This window comes from Anoplophora glabripennis, unplaced genomic scaffold (genome assembly GCF_000390285.2).
Source record: "Anoplophora glabripennis isolate ALB-LARVAE unplaced genomic scaffold, Agla_2.0 scaffold353, whole genome shotgun sequence".
NCBI classification, from domain to species: Eukaryota; Metazoa; Arthropoda; class Insecta; order Coleoptera; family Cerambycidae; genus Anoplophora; species Anoplophora glabripennis.
In genome coordinates, this window is record NW_019417362.1 from 509,546 (window position 1) to 522,885 (window position 13,340).

The 13,340-nt window shown below is 31.7% G+C and overlaps 3 protein-coding genes across 4 annotated transcripts in view; all 3 read left to right on the forward strand.

Moving 5' to 3' along the window:
• LOC108911260 overlaps positions 1–13,340 on the forward strand; it is a 29,034-nt gene that overhangs the window by 12,710 nt on the left and 2,984 nt on the right. Inside the window, exons 2-3 of one of the 2 annotated variants that reach the window (XR_002763195.1) lie at positions 1,933–2,073; positions 4,876–5,225. Coding sequence is in view for 1 of the 2 variants with exons in the window: in XM_018716150.1 (XP_018571666.1) it covers positions 1,933–2,073; positions 4,876–5,087 (353 nt within the window). In the remaining variant the exon portion in view is untranslated. Of the gene's footprint in view, positions 1–1,932; positions 2,074–4,875; positions 5,272–13,340 lie in introns of those variants that run through there. The other variant, XM_018716150.1, reaches the window with a different exon arrangement.
• Positions 7,634–9,130, forward strand: LOC108911262. The gene is made up of 3 exons (XM_018716153.1): positions 7,634–7,738; positions 7,807–7,944; positions 8,671–9,130. Exons 1-3 carry the CDS (start codon positions 7,693–7,695, stop codon positions 8,880–8,882), a joined length of 396 nt encoding a protein of 131 aa, XP_018571669.1. The 5' UTR covers positions 7,634–7,692; the 3' UTR covers positions 8,883–9,130.
• The window catches only part of LOC111692295, a 3,956-nt gene continuing 2,890 nt past the window's right edge, over positions 12,275–13,340 (forward strand). The window contains exons 1-2 of the mRNA XM_023456213.1: positions 12,275–12,357; positions 12,424–12,561. Coding sequence (XP_023311981.1) covers positions 12,312–12,357; positions 12,424–12,561 — 184 coding nt within the window. The 5' untranslated portion in view covers positions 12,275–12,311. The remainder of the gene's footprint in view (positions 12,358–12,423; positions 12,562–13,340) is intronic.

The following is a 13,340-nucleotide window of genomic DNA, read 5'->3' on the forward strand; positions in this document are numbered from 1 at the left end:
AATTGAAATTTTAATTAATATTTCGTTTAACAATAATTTTTGTGACATTTTTGTAAATTAAAAAAATTAAGTTTAAAATATGCATTTTTTCTGGGGTTCAGGGTTATTCTACGAATTCGTAAATATGTCCATTGTTATTTTTTCGTCGAGCTACTCCAGTTTAAAAAAAAATTAGTTTCTACGATGAATAGAAGCCGAGATTTTGCAAAATTTTACAGCGCGCATCAATTTGAACTTGAGCTTCCCCCCATCACCACGCCGGACAGTTTACTTAGCAAGTACCTTCTCTTTAAAGGGCTCGTGAGTCGTTAATTTTCCACATTTTTCAATGCAATTCACGGGAAATCGTAGTTTACGTCGTAAACTTTATTTTGCGAAAAATTCAGGTCTTAATGTTTATAAACAATTGCGCTACGATTTTTTAAAAAAACATTCTTATCTTGGCTCCTGTTGGTCATACAGGCTGCTTTTTTTTAAATTTGTATTTTTTTTGCCAGCTATCCATTGAATCTATTTTCGGTGAGGTAGCACAAATAGCAACAATTTTATTCAAATTGTTTATAAGCGAAAAACGCACGGTTTTTTAATGTACAATTTGAGAATGTTAGTGTCAAAAAAACGGTGATATTTTTTAATAGGTCGCTTAATTACGTCTTTAAGATTACAATGACGGTTTCAGAATCATGTTTGTTGAAAATTAACGCCTGTACAGAGGCTTAAAGTTCATAACTTTTGGAGCCTCCGTTATAAACAAATTGAATTGTGCGAAAACTATTGCACCTACAGCGCCCACTTTTGGCACACTTTTAAAGTATGACAAAACCCTCAACTTGTCATAGGTTTTATAAAATTTTAACAATAAATGCGATATAGTTATAAACAAATAAAAATGGGCACTTTTCTTGTTTTTTGCAATAACTTTTTTGTTTATTAACCGTTTTTAATTTAACAAGTCTCATTTTGTAGATGATTTTACTCCTTACAAGCTGTCTGTGGGTCACTTTTCGCTAAAATTGATGGTTTTCCCTGCAAAGTGAAAAAATTGTTTTTCTCACTTATTTGTTTAAATAGAAAAGTTAGCTATTAAAATTTTTTGACTCACGAGATGAGAGATGTCTTGTATTATGTTCCTTTAGACAATTTTACAATAATATCGCGGATAGGAATTTTTTCGAGTTTCTCTTTTTTTTTCGATAATTTTCCTGGTGTAGAAAGACTCCCTTAAAATTCACCAAAGAATACGAGGTTTCATTTTTGGTTACCATTTGTGAATCACCCTGTATTTGTGATGATAGTGCTCCAAAGAAAATCCTTCACCTGGATCATTTTATTGAATAGTACACGTGCTTAAATTATTGCGGAGGATTTTTTAGAAAGGTTTGTACCTCGAAAAAATTGTCGAGCCTTGAAAAAATTTTTATTAATGTTTCTGCACTTTTCTGGCAAACCGAAGGAATATTTGTAAAGTTCTTAATGCTCGCAAAGATCTTTTAAATTCGTCAGAGACTTTAAAATTGTCACTATTTCGTCAGCATTTGAATCTGTACATTTTGAGGATAAATTCGAAAGAAGGTTAAAAAATTCCTCAATAAACCGAACCATCAAGCCATTAAATGCATGATTTTTTTAAACGGAAACGACAAGTGCGAGCTTGTTTATCTAGAATATTGTTTCAGTTTTAGCATTTACGTAGTTTTAATACATCTGGCAATGGCAATCGATCATACTGACATTGTTTCAACAAAATCCTATGCTTGCTCACCGACATGCACGGGAGTATCGGGCGAGGAACAACACTGCCAGCATCTACGTCTGTCTGATAAACAAATACGTCGTGTTTCCCTATAAATTAATAACATGTCACGGTTTCTTATTTTTATAATTTCAATTTCAAATAATATAGTTTCTATAACTTCCACTGTTTTTTTACAGCATCTGCGTTAGAATGCTTCTCTTGTAAGGGACCAACATGCGAAACAGAAACCAAAACCTGGGATAAGAAGACATGTGGCACAAGTGGCGTCTCTCTTCCAGCAAACGCCCAACACGCCTGCCTAAAATTGAGCTATAAAGGTATATTTAACACTTAACGATACAGAACTGTAGTAGGTAGGCGTCATAGTGAAACAATTGAAACGTTAGAGATTACCGATGTTCAAGTGTTTGAATTCGATACCAACCTATCTACATACTATGATCTTGATACTGTCCTTAAATGCAAAACATTTAGAGATACAGGGCATCCTAATATTCCTTGTACATGGAGTTACCAGTTTCCTATGATCAAAATAAGCAGATTTAACTAATGTTACATCTATCCTAAGTTGTTTCACTGCTAGAGGTTGACAAAAAAAAAATTATCACCTGACATGGTAAACGAAGTAAATGCATCAGCAGGACTGTGAAAAATACCCCCTCCTTTGAACTACTCTGCTCATAATTTTGTGGGAGTTCATAATGCTACATATTTTATTTTCTGTTTTGTCATAAAGATGAAAGGTTTGTTAAAAATGTTTGTATTCCTGATAGTTTTGGGTAAATAACTGCTTTTATTATCTAATAGTAACGTGTTTTCGATTCAAACATGAAATTATTACGTCATTCCAAAAGTAAAATATTTGATATCAGAAATTAAATAAGGTAGGTATTATAATTTATAGGAACCTGTAATTGGTTCTCTTATAAAACTGTTCAATATAATGATTTTACAGTGCTGCAAAGTAAAGAAAATAAAAATTGTATTGTACTTTTGTTTTTAAGAGTACATTTGAATAATCAATACTCGGGCAGATGAATAGGCGGGGGACATGATGCTCGAAATCACTGGCCACCTTGTTCACCTGACTTAAATCCCTGTAATTTTTTTATTTGGGAGGTTTTAAAATAGAAAGTGTACTCTGTGAGTGTTGATACTGAATATTGAGAAGGGTGCATTTCAATTTTTTGCGTAGAATTAATTTATGAATTACAGAAAACGGTGGTCATATTGAATAGTTCTTGTGAGAGAACCATCTATTACAAGTTTATTTATTTTCCTCATCAAATAAATTACTTTTGTCATTTCAAGTTTGAATGCATTTGTAAAAATTTAATAAAAAAATAATTATCCCAAAACTATTATAAATACACGAGGAAAACATGTTTAACAAACTCTTCATCTTTAAGAAAAAGGAATCGAACCTATAGCATGATTACGTTTTTATTATTTTTTTTTGTGATATTTATATGGAAGTATGTATTAATGAACCAAATTTCAAAAAATACTCCAGTTGAATTAGAGTTTGAACGTGAAAAAATTATTAGTAGACATTTTAGGGAACCATAAAATCTATAAAATAAATTTAATTCTGCATCCATTAATGTAATAATATACAGGGTGTACCATTTGAAATTTTTGAGTAAATATCAACTTCAACGTCACACAATATTGGCCACATGTTTTTAAACACTCTGTATGAATTTTTGCAAATTTGACATAAACTGGTTGAATTCCATTGCTTTTAAATTAGCCATGCCAAATTTCATTAATAAATAAAGCAAAATGTCGGAGTTATTCTATTTTAAAAAATGACCTACATCCCTCAATTTTTTTTCGAAAATTAATAATAACTTGTAAACTGTCACATTTTGGCCCATAGTACCTTATATGAAAATAGTCTAGAATTTTCTGTAGAATTATAAAATGCTTAAATTTACATAGTGTTCTAATTGAAATAACAGAGCTGATGATGACTTCCGGAATAACCGGAAGTGCGAGGAAGTTGACACTATTTTCATTGAATAGATCTTTTTGATAAACCCTTGTATACAAATTTTCAGATTTCAATTCTGACACTATAGATGCTAAATATTATGTACAATAACATATTAGTTTCCACAGTCATAAAAATGGGGGGAAGATTGTTTACAGGCTGGTTAATTGTATAATTTTTACGTAAATTCATGTTTTTCGTTTATAAATGTTTTCCGTTCATTTCCATGAGAAAACAGTAAAGTACTTTTTTTCGTTTTCAAAAGACCTACAAAACTAGCAAGCGTCAAAAAATATTGATTAGATCAAAAGTTATAAACAGAAGAAGTTTATTTATGACTTTTGAATTAAACATTTATAAACTGCGTTATTATTACCAGAACGTTTTGGTATCGCATCCTCTCATTCCTTATCACTGTCTAATAACTCACACAAAATCTGGAATCGGTAAGTAGAATAGTTTACAAGTTATGGCCTTATAAACAAATTAACTAATTATTAGTCTGGACGATCCCGAGCATCTTCCACAATCGCACCGATTTTTTTCATGGTAGATTTCATAATAATACATTGAAATGTAAAAATTATACAATTAACCAGCCTGTAAACAATCTTCCCCCCATTTTTATGACTGTGGAAACTAATATGTTATTGTACATAATATTTAGCATCTATAGTGATAAATTCAGCTTGCCGAAACAAAAAGTTGCGTTCAACTTTATATTTCCTGGCTTAAATGATTAATTTTCCGATAGGTCGTTTAGATTTTTATGGGCAGTGAAAAAAATGAAAACATAAGTAATTTTGCAACTTTGCACTTCTTTCGAGTTACTTTTTTGATATTATCATTCTAGTTTACAGGTTTTATGATCTAATTCGACTGGAGTAAAAATATAAAAATGCGTTTCAAAGTTATTTGAAAAAAACTTTCTTTTGCCAACTTTGATACCCTCTAGCGGTTAAACAAGGCGACTTAGGAAAGAGGTAGATTTAGTTTTCTTATTTTGATCACAAGAATCTGTGGTAGCTCCATCTACATAGATTATTGGGACACCCTTTATAATTTTATGTATTGAGTGCATATAAAATGACCTATTAGTATCAGTAACGTTTTCTGTTTGCAGACAGGACAACACAGAAGATGATGGTAGAAAGGGGTTGCACTATAGCCAATTTAAAAGACGGGAAACTAAGTCACAACTGTCAAAATGCCGGTGACCAACCTGTATGTCCTGTGTGTCAAACTGACTTGTGTAATTCTGCGAAAAGCATCAGTTTCAGCTTTGTGGCACTTTGCGGTGTCGTTTTGGCGATTGCGGCGCCCAAACTTATGTAAAATCACCCCACCCCTTCGCTTGTATGATTCGTGGGAAATGGATGATGCTTTGAAAAACAAACCAAGTGTTCAAGCCCCGCAAGCCGTGTATATGTCTTCGTTAACTGTGTTTATTTTTATTATATTTTTGGATGTGAGGTATAATTGTTTATTACTGAAATTAAATATTGAATTTATTTGATAATTTTAAATTTCGAATTAAAAAATAAATTTCTACAGTGAAGTTTTATAAATATTTGTAAATAAATGTGGAATATACTAACAAGGGAATGTTTTTTTTTTAATGAACAAACATGTTCAGGATTTTATCTGAAAAAAATATTTCGACATTAAAATTATTAAAGTTTTATGCTTTGCTACTGTTCGATGTACAGAGCGTCCAGATTTCCAATATTCAAACATTCATATATATTTAATATAATACGTTGACTTTTTACGTGTAATTCTTTGTTTTTAAACTCTGAGTTTGTTTCGATACTTTCGACAAAAACCGGTCCCACTATTTGGGGATTTTCCCGAGTTATTTCGTTATCTTCCGCTTCAAAGAGTCCAGAGAGCCACGTTAAATTACTAGATAATTACATATAACATTTATTTTAATAACTATTACCCTTTACTGGTTATCAACTAATAAATAATAATACGTATTATACCAACAACATACCCCGCCAAGCAATGCTCTGCACGGCACTGGCAAAGCGGCAAAGCTAAGTGAACACGTGTACCATACAAAAATAAATATTTACGACCTAGTGGACCAATAAAGGTTTGCTTTGATGACCAGCGCGCCGCCGTCAATTCTACATCAGGGGGACTAGTTTACCAATACCGGATCGCCGAATTGTTATTCGAGTATAAATTACGAGACACATCATGGTCAAAGCATAAGCAGAAATTTCAGGAGAAGTGCATACGGTCCTGTGCTTTAAGATTTACAGGTTCCGATTGACATCGTAACAACTATACAAGTAATGATACTTTTTCGAAAACACTACTTTAACGAAGCTAGATAATTTCAGTTATTTCTATTAAAAATTAATATATTGTCATAAAATTTCGACCAAGCAAATGATTTTTAAATTTTACGATTTTTATAGAATAGATAATACGATTAAATATGATTTAGCAGATTGAAATGCTTATGGTTATATAAAATATAAGTTTCTTTTCTCTTTAAATTCCATTCGTTCTTCGTTTATACCAGGTACTAAAATTTTATAGTTTTTAAGGGTTGCAAGGGCTTTTTCTCATCTTGGAGCAAAAATATCGTTTTACGTTTAATATTTTTTAATGATTTATAATATTAAGCTATTTTTTTTTCAAACTCAAACAAACAATTTGTGATCAATTTTCCAGTATAGAGATTTAATTCCTTTGCAGCTTAGAATTTTAACAATTATTTTCAAATATACTTTGTTATCAGTTTACAGGATGATCCAGAACTTATCCAAAAAAAAATTTGGATGTACGGGGCTCTTACAAATACAATTTTGTAAAAAAAACAAAAAATGCAGTTCGAAAATGATTTAAAAATACACTTCCGCACTTCACTGGAAACTGGTCCACTGTAAAATCTGACCTGGCACAATGCGACCGTCACGACGGGCGGCAGTGATAAAAACGGACCAAAACTTGAAAGAATTTCGCAAGGAAAGGAATAAATAGAATTTTGTAGCACCTACTTTATATCAGCAAATTCCACTGATTTTACAGCTATTGTTATTATTACTTAAAAAAATTAATTTGTGCTTTTAAATAATAAAATAATTTCGCATACCTTATGTTACAACTGTTCAAAATTATGCTCACCGAGGCGACGTGTAAACACATTTGGGTCCGTTTTACTCAGTTCCTACGAACTAACACAAATGTCTTGTTTCGCCATAACACAAATGTTTTATTGCTTCACCATAAAGTAAAACGATATCCATCAACTCCCGAGTTGCTATCCACGCAAGTAATTTTTGACACTAACTACTAAAAAACTATTGTAAACACTATGACAACGACGACTGTAAAATCGGATTTCAGTATTCGGAGTCGCTGAGGCCACGTGGATCTCCACGCGTATTACGAATGAGGCTAGAGACTACAGTTGTCCAGCTATGTAATGGTTGAAAGTACTACAACTTCAATAATTGTTTTCTATAAACTAAGGATTTTATATTTTTTTTTACGATATTGACTCCATTTCTCATGCCGCATCTATTCCTAATTTTTTTTTGGGTAAGTTGTGAATCACTGAAATTGGTGAAATATTACCTTAGCTACCTTAAATTGTCTACAACATAAAATTACTAATTTTCCGATAGGTCGTCTAGATTTTGATGGGCAGTAAAAAAGTGAAAAAATGCCTAACTTATTTGCAATATGCCAACTAAGCGTCACATCTTTCGAGTTACTTTTTTGATATTATCATCCCCCGTCATAAAGTACAATAAAATGTCTATTAATATTTTTTCACGTTCAAACTCTAATTCAACTGGAGTAATAGTTTAGTTTTTAATCAGTATTTGATAACTACGTCAGAAATGATTGACCTGTGACCTACAATGCTGTAATAAACAAATTTGCTCAGTTGAATAAGATTCTAAAAGGCAAGATAATGCAGAAAATTGTTCTCCTCCTCTGTTTTGCAATTTTGCACACTGGTAAGTAACATAACATATAAAGTGTAGTTCTTTAATATGGTTTAAATATTTTTCACTCTTCTTTATAGCCTCTGCGTTAAAATGTTTCTATTGCAAGGACCCTACTACATGTGGTACAGACATCGAAACCTGGTATGAAACGGCATGCGCAAACTCGGCTCAGCCAACAAGCTACCAACCTGCCTGCTTAAGGTTGAGCTATAAAGGTATATAATACATTTAATCGTAACATTTTATTCACAGTTATCTATGATTCACAGTGTGGCAACATCGTAGCAGTTAGATTTATAGGTAGATCTTTGATTTTGACATTCAACTACTATCATTGCTACGACCTTGTTACCCTTTTTAAAGATTGCTCATATTCTTTTGCGGTATATTTGTTAAATTTATTGAAAAATGATTTTGATTATCTTCCAATATTAGAAAAACTAACGCTTTCCTTACCTCGTATTTCTTCTAGACATACGAACATGTTTTACCTACCCACTCTTAGAACCAATATTTTTCCTCACGAATTTCCGCTTCACATTTTATTTGTAATACCTACAATTATTGTAGAGCAATGTTAGACATTTTTGTACAAATGCAAGCAAGATAAAAAATATTGTTGTTTTTACCATTTAACAATTCACTGTTTTATGTGTTGATTGCCATTTTAATCTCTTTGTTTGTAGACTTGTACACAGACAATATAGCTTATAGCTATTTTGTCTGTGACTTGTATTTAATTTTCTGTATTCGTTAGCTGTATTTATAATGGTTTTTTTTTAGTTTCCATCCAATAATTGGTCATTGGATGGTGTAATTCTAAAATAAATTAATTAATTAATTAAACAAATACCTACAAACTTTTTAGAGATATAATTTTATGTACTAAATACATACAAAACAACTTTTTAGTATCCGTAATATTAATTTGCTGTTTGTAGATAAGACAACACAGGAGATGATGGTGATAAGGAAATGCGCTTTGGTCGAATTAAAAGACGGAAAACCAAGCTACGACTGTCAAAGTTTCGGTGACGAAGCTGAGTGTCCTCTATGTCAAACTGACTTATGTAATTCTGCGAAAAGTATCAGTTTCAGCTTTGTGGTACTTTGCGGTGTTGTTTTGGCAATCGCTGTGCCCAAACTTTTGTAAAATTACCCCACCTCTTCGCTTGTATGATTCGTGGGAAATGGATGATGCTTTGAAAAACAAACCAGGTGTTCAAGTCCTACAAGCCGTGTATATGTCTTCGTTAACTGTGTTTACTTTTATTATAGGTTTGAATGTCCGTAGTACGATATTTTTTTAACGAAACTTGATGTGTATTGTTTATTACTGAAATTAAATGTTTAATTTCATTGATAATTTTACTTATCATCTTAATAAAATGATTTTCTACAGTGGTGTTTTATAAATATTTGTAAATAAATGTGGAATATACTAACAAGGATAAGTTTTCTTTTTAAACGAACAAACATGTTCAGTTTAACATTACAATAATTATTAGAGATTTATATTTTGCTTTCTGTTAGATCCAGACATAATAAACATACTTTAAGGAATGATTTTACTCATGAAATAATGGTATAGTTGTTACGATGCCAATTGGAACCTGTAAATCTTAAAGCACAGGACCGCACTTCTCCTGAAATTTCTTTTTATGCTTTGACCACGATGTGTCTCGTAATTTATGCTCGAATAGCAATTCGGCGAGTCCGGTATTGGTAAACTAGTCCGCCTGACGTAGAATTGACGGTGGCGCGCTGGTCATCAAAGCAAATCTGTATTGGTTCAATAAGTCGTAAATAATGTTTTTCTATGATAAACGGGTTCACTTAGCTTTGCCGCTTTGCCAGTGCCGTGCAGAGCATTGCATGGCGTAATTAAAGAAGGATTGATCAGGGTACATAGAGGAAACGGTAAAATATAAAATTAAAGAAAATTGACAATGTTACCAGATGTAATGCGGCGCACAATTTATATAAAGAAAATAAAGTTCCTACTTTAAACACGACTCGAGATAAATTAAGCGATTATCCTGATTATAATTATAAATCTTTAGATATTTTACGACCTGGTTTATTACAATGCGATTTTAAACATAAAAAACTTGACAATCGTATGGTAATTATATGGTAATATAGCTTGGAATATAGTATATCTAGACGAGACAGGGCTAAATCTTTCTGGACGTCTATGGATTCCGTAGAATTTATGAGTTAAACGTTTTTATGCGGTTCCAATTGAGATCGTAACAACTATACAAGTAATGATACGTTTTCGAAAACACAAATTAATGGGGTTAAACAGTAAAATATATGTATTTATGAAAAAAATCTCAGTTATTTATATTGAAAATTAATATTTTGGCATATCTTTTTGACTATCCAAATTTTTTTCTAAATGGTACACTTGTTACTGATAGCAAACTGCATCTACGAAAAACGTCGTAAATATTAAAAAATCATTGAGTTTAAAAGCGAATTTAAAAAAAACGATTTAATGTTAAATATCAACATAGAATTTTAATCGTTTCCGAAAAAAAAAACGTTCAATTTTCCACTAGGTATATCTATTTATTTAAAGTTGAAATTTTCTTGAACCTTTTGTTTAATGTTAAAATATATTTATTTTCTTGGGAATTGGGTTCTGGTGTTAAAAAAAGGATAAAAAACAGCAGCGATTTCTTTCTTGACGTTTCGTTCCTGATCAGGAACTTTTTCAAAAGGCTTTTATTATTAAAATTGTTATAATTAATAAAATTAAAACCTAAACAACAACCATTTTACGTCAAAATTTTAAAAATATGCATGAATCGTCATACAGTGGACATATTTTCATAATATAATATTTTCTTTTTTCATTTTAAATTTGAAAAAGGCCTGCATTTTTTAATATTGTAAATGTGTCTGCATAATACTTTTAGTCGGCAATGTGGTACGTGGATACGATGAAAATGAAATTTAATGAAATTTAATGAATTTAATGAAATTTAAAATGAAAAAGATAATATTATATTATGAAAATATGTCCACTGTATGACGATTGATGCATATTTTTAAAATTTTGACGTAAAATGGTTGTTGTTTAGGTTTTAATTTTATTAATTATAACAATTTTAATAATAAAAGCCTTTTGAAAAAGTTCCTGATCAGGAACGAAACGTCAAGAAAGAAATCGCTGCTGTTTTTTATCCTTTTTTTTTAACTGACTATCACACCAGAACCCAATTCCCAAGAAAATAAATATATTTTAATATTAAACAAAAGGTTCAAGAAAATTTCAACGTTATATATNATATTTGTCATAAGATGCAATATAATGTTTAATATGTAATAAAAATATTACTTAATCCGGATCTGCTTAAAGATGCGCGCGATCAGATTGCCTTCCACACTCCACTTTCCCGGATTTTGCATTCACTGGTACCCGTGCATTGGAATTAGATACGGCCAGTCTAGGTGGTCTGTGGTGTTTACATACTTAGAGAATTGGGGAAATTAGATTTACAGAAAAATAATACCAAGAAACATTTTTGGATTCGCTGACTCCATCGATATCTCGGCTGGCTTCCAAGTGTTCAAACAGATCACACTAAACAGAGATACGCAATCAACTCGCATGTTTCAACAGCTTCATATGTTACTTTCATGTTCATTAATTTATTGATGGGCAATTAAGCTTATACACCGTTTTTTCACAAAAAGAAGGCACAGTTAAAAGTAAGAATTCAAAAAGATAAAAGACTCCACATTATCTTTTCACAAATAGCAATGCTTGATGAAACTTAAAGAATAACGTATTATTATGTATTATTAATTATGTAACATTATATAAAAAAAGTTATCTTGGGAACAAAGAGGCGTAGGTGATTTCTCTTGTTTTTAAAATTATCGTAAAAATGACCTCTATTTAGTGCAAAAAGAGCGAATTCCCGAGCGGCATTTGTCTGACCCTGGGACAATTTGTTTATAACGCTATTTTACACGTCCCACTGTTTTAGCTGTAAAGGGCTATTTAATTGCAACTTTTTGAGATTTTTCTTTTTTGACACGTTTCTTTGGATCAATTAGAACCTCTATCTACGATATTAACTTCTAAAATTAACGTTTAGTAATCAAACAATTAGTTGAAAAAAAAAAAACGAACGAAATTAAGTAACGAATACCTGGAGCATTAATTTCACGGCCAATCGAATCGGGCTTTGGCAGACATGTTGCTCTTGGGATTGACCGTCTTTTCCATAAATTTCATCAACATCTATCGCTTTTTGGAATAATGTGGTCTTAGGTACCTTAAATTGTAGGTAATTTAATTACCTACAACATAATAATCCGATGGGTTGTCCAGATTTTCGTGGGCAGTAAAGAAAGTAGAAACACATGATTTTGCAATTTGCCAACTTAGCATTTCTTCTTTCGAGTTACTTTTTTGATTACCATTCTATATACCTTTCTCTCTTCATAATAGTTTAGTTTTTAATCAGTATTTGATAACTACGTCAGAAATAATCGACCTGCGACCTACAATTATGTAATAAACAAATTTTCTCAGTTGAATAAAATTCTAAATAGCAAGACAATGCAAAAAATTGTTCTCCTCCTCTGTTTTGCCATTTTGCACACTGGTAAGTAAAATAACTTATACAGCGCAGTCCTTTAATATGGTTCAAATATTTTTCACTTCTTTATAGCCTCTGCGTTAGAATGCTTCTTTTGCTGGGGTCCTACATGCGAAACAGAGACCAAAACCTGGAATAAGGGGACATGTGGCGCATTTACTTCTCTTCCAGCAAATTACCAAGTTGCCTGCCTAAAATTGAGCTTTAAAGGTATATTTAATACATTTGATTGCAACTGTATCACGATACAGAACTGTGTAGGTAGGCGTCAAAGTGAAACAATTGAAACGTTAGAGATCACCGATGTTCAAGTGTTTGAATTCGATACCTATCTACTATGATCTTGTTACTGTGTTTAAATACGGAACTTTTAGAGATACAGTTTCCTGTGATCAAAATAATCACATTTAACTTAACTTAGCTCTATCTATAAATTGTATAATGTATAATGTAAACAATCTTCCGCCCATTTTTATGACTGTGGAAACTATAGTAGGATCATATTCGATGCAAAGTAATAAATCATTGCCTGTCAAGAGAACCAATGAAGTACGCTTTTAAGGGTTTTACAAATTGAATAATTTCTTTATACATGATGAAGGGACGAGGGGATCAGTTCAGGTCTGGCACCCTTGTTCCTACAAAAATTCCTTTATTCTCATAAACTATTTATTTTAAATGTAATTTATTATAAATCCAATTTGTTTCCTAAATTCCACATATGTACTACATTTTACCTCTGTACGCGCCACTGTTGTTTACTTGTTTTTTGGAAGCGCTCTCTAATTGACGGCAAAGCTCGCCAGGTTAGTATTTGACGTATAACCGACCAGTTCGTACACTCGATGCACCTGGGCGACTACAGCTACTACCAGAACACAGTGCGTATGCAGCGGTATTTCAGATTTTACATTGAATTTCATTTTAAATTTGAAATGATTTATCTTACGCCTCCTAAAAATGATGACACGATTTTCCTTTGATAAAAG

Coding starts and splice junctions, on each gene's coding strand:
- LOC108911262 (XM_018716153.1), top strand. CDS start 7,693: ATGCAGAAAATTGTTCTCCTCCTCTGTTTTGCAATTTTGCACACTG. Junction 7,739..7,806: donor TTTTGCAATTTTGCACACTG/GTAAGTAACATA, acceptor TCTTCTTTATAG/CCTCTGCGTTAAAATGTTTC. Junction 7,945..8,670: donor CTTAAGGTTGAGCTATAAAG/GTATATAATACA, acceptor TGCTGTTTGTAG/ATAAGACAACACAGGAGATG.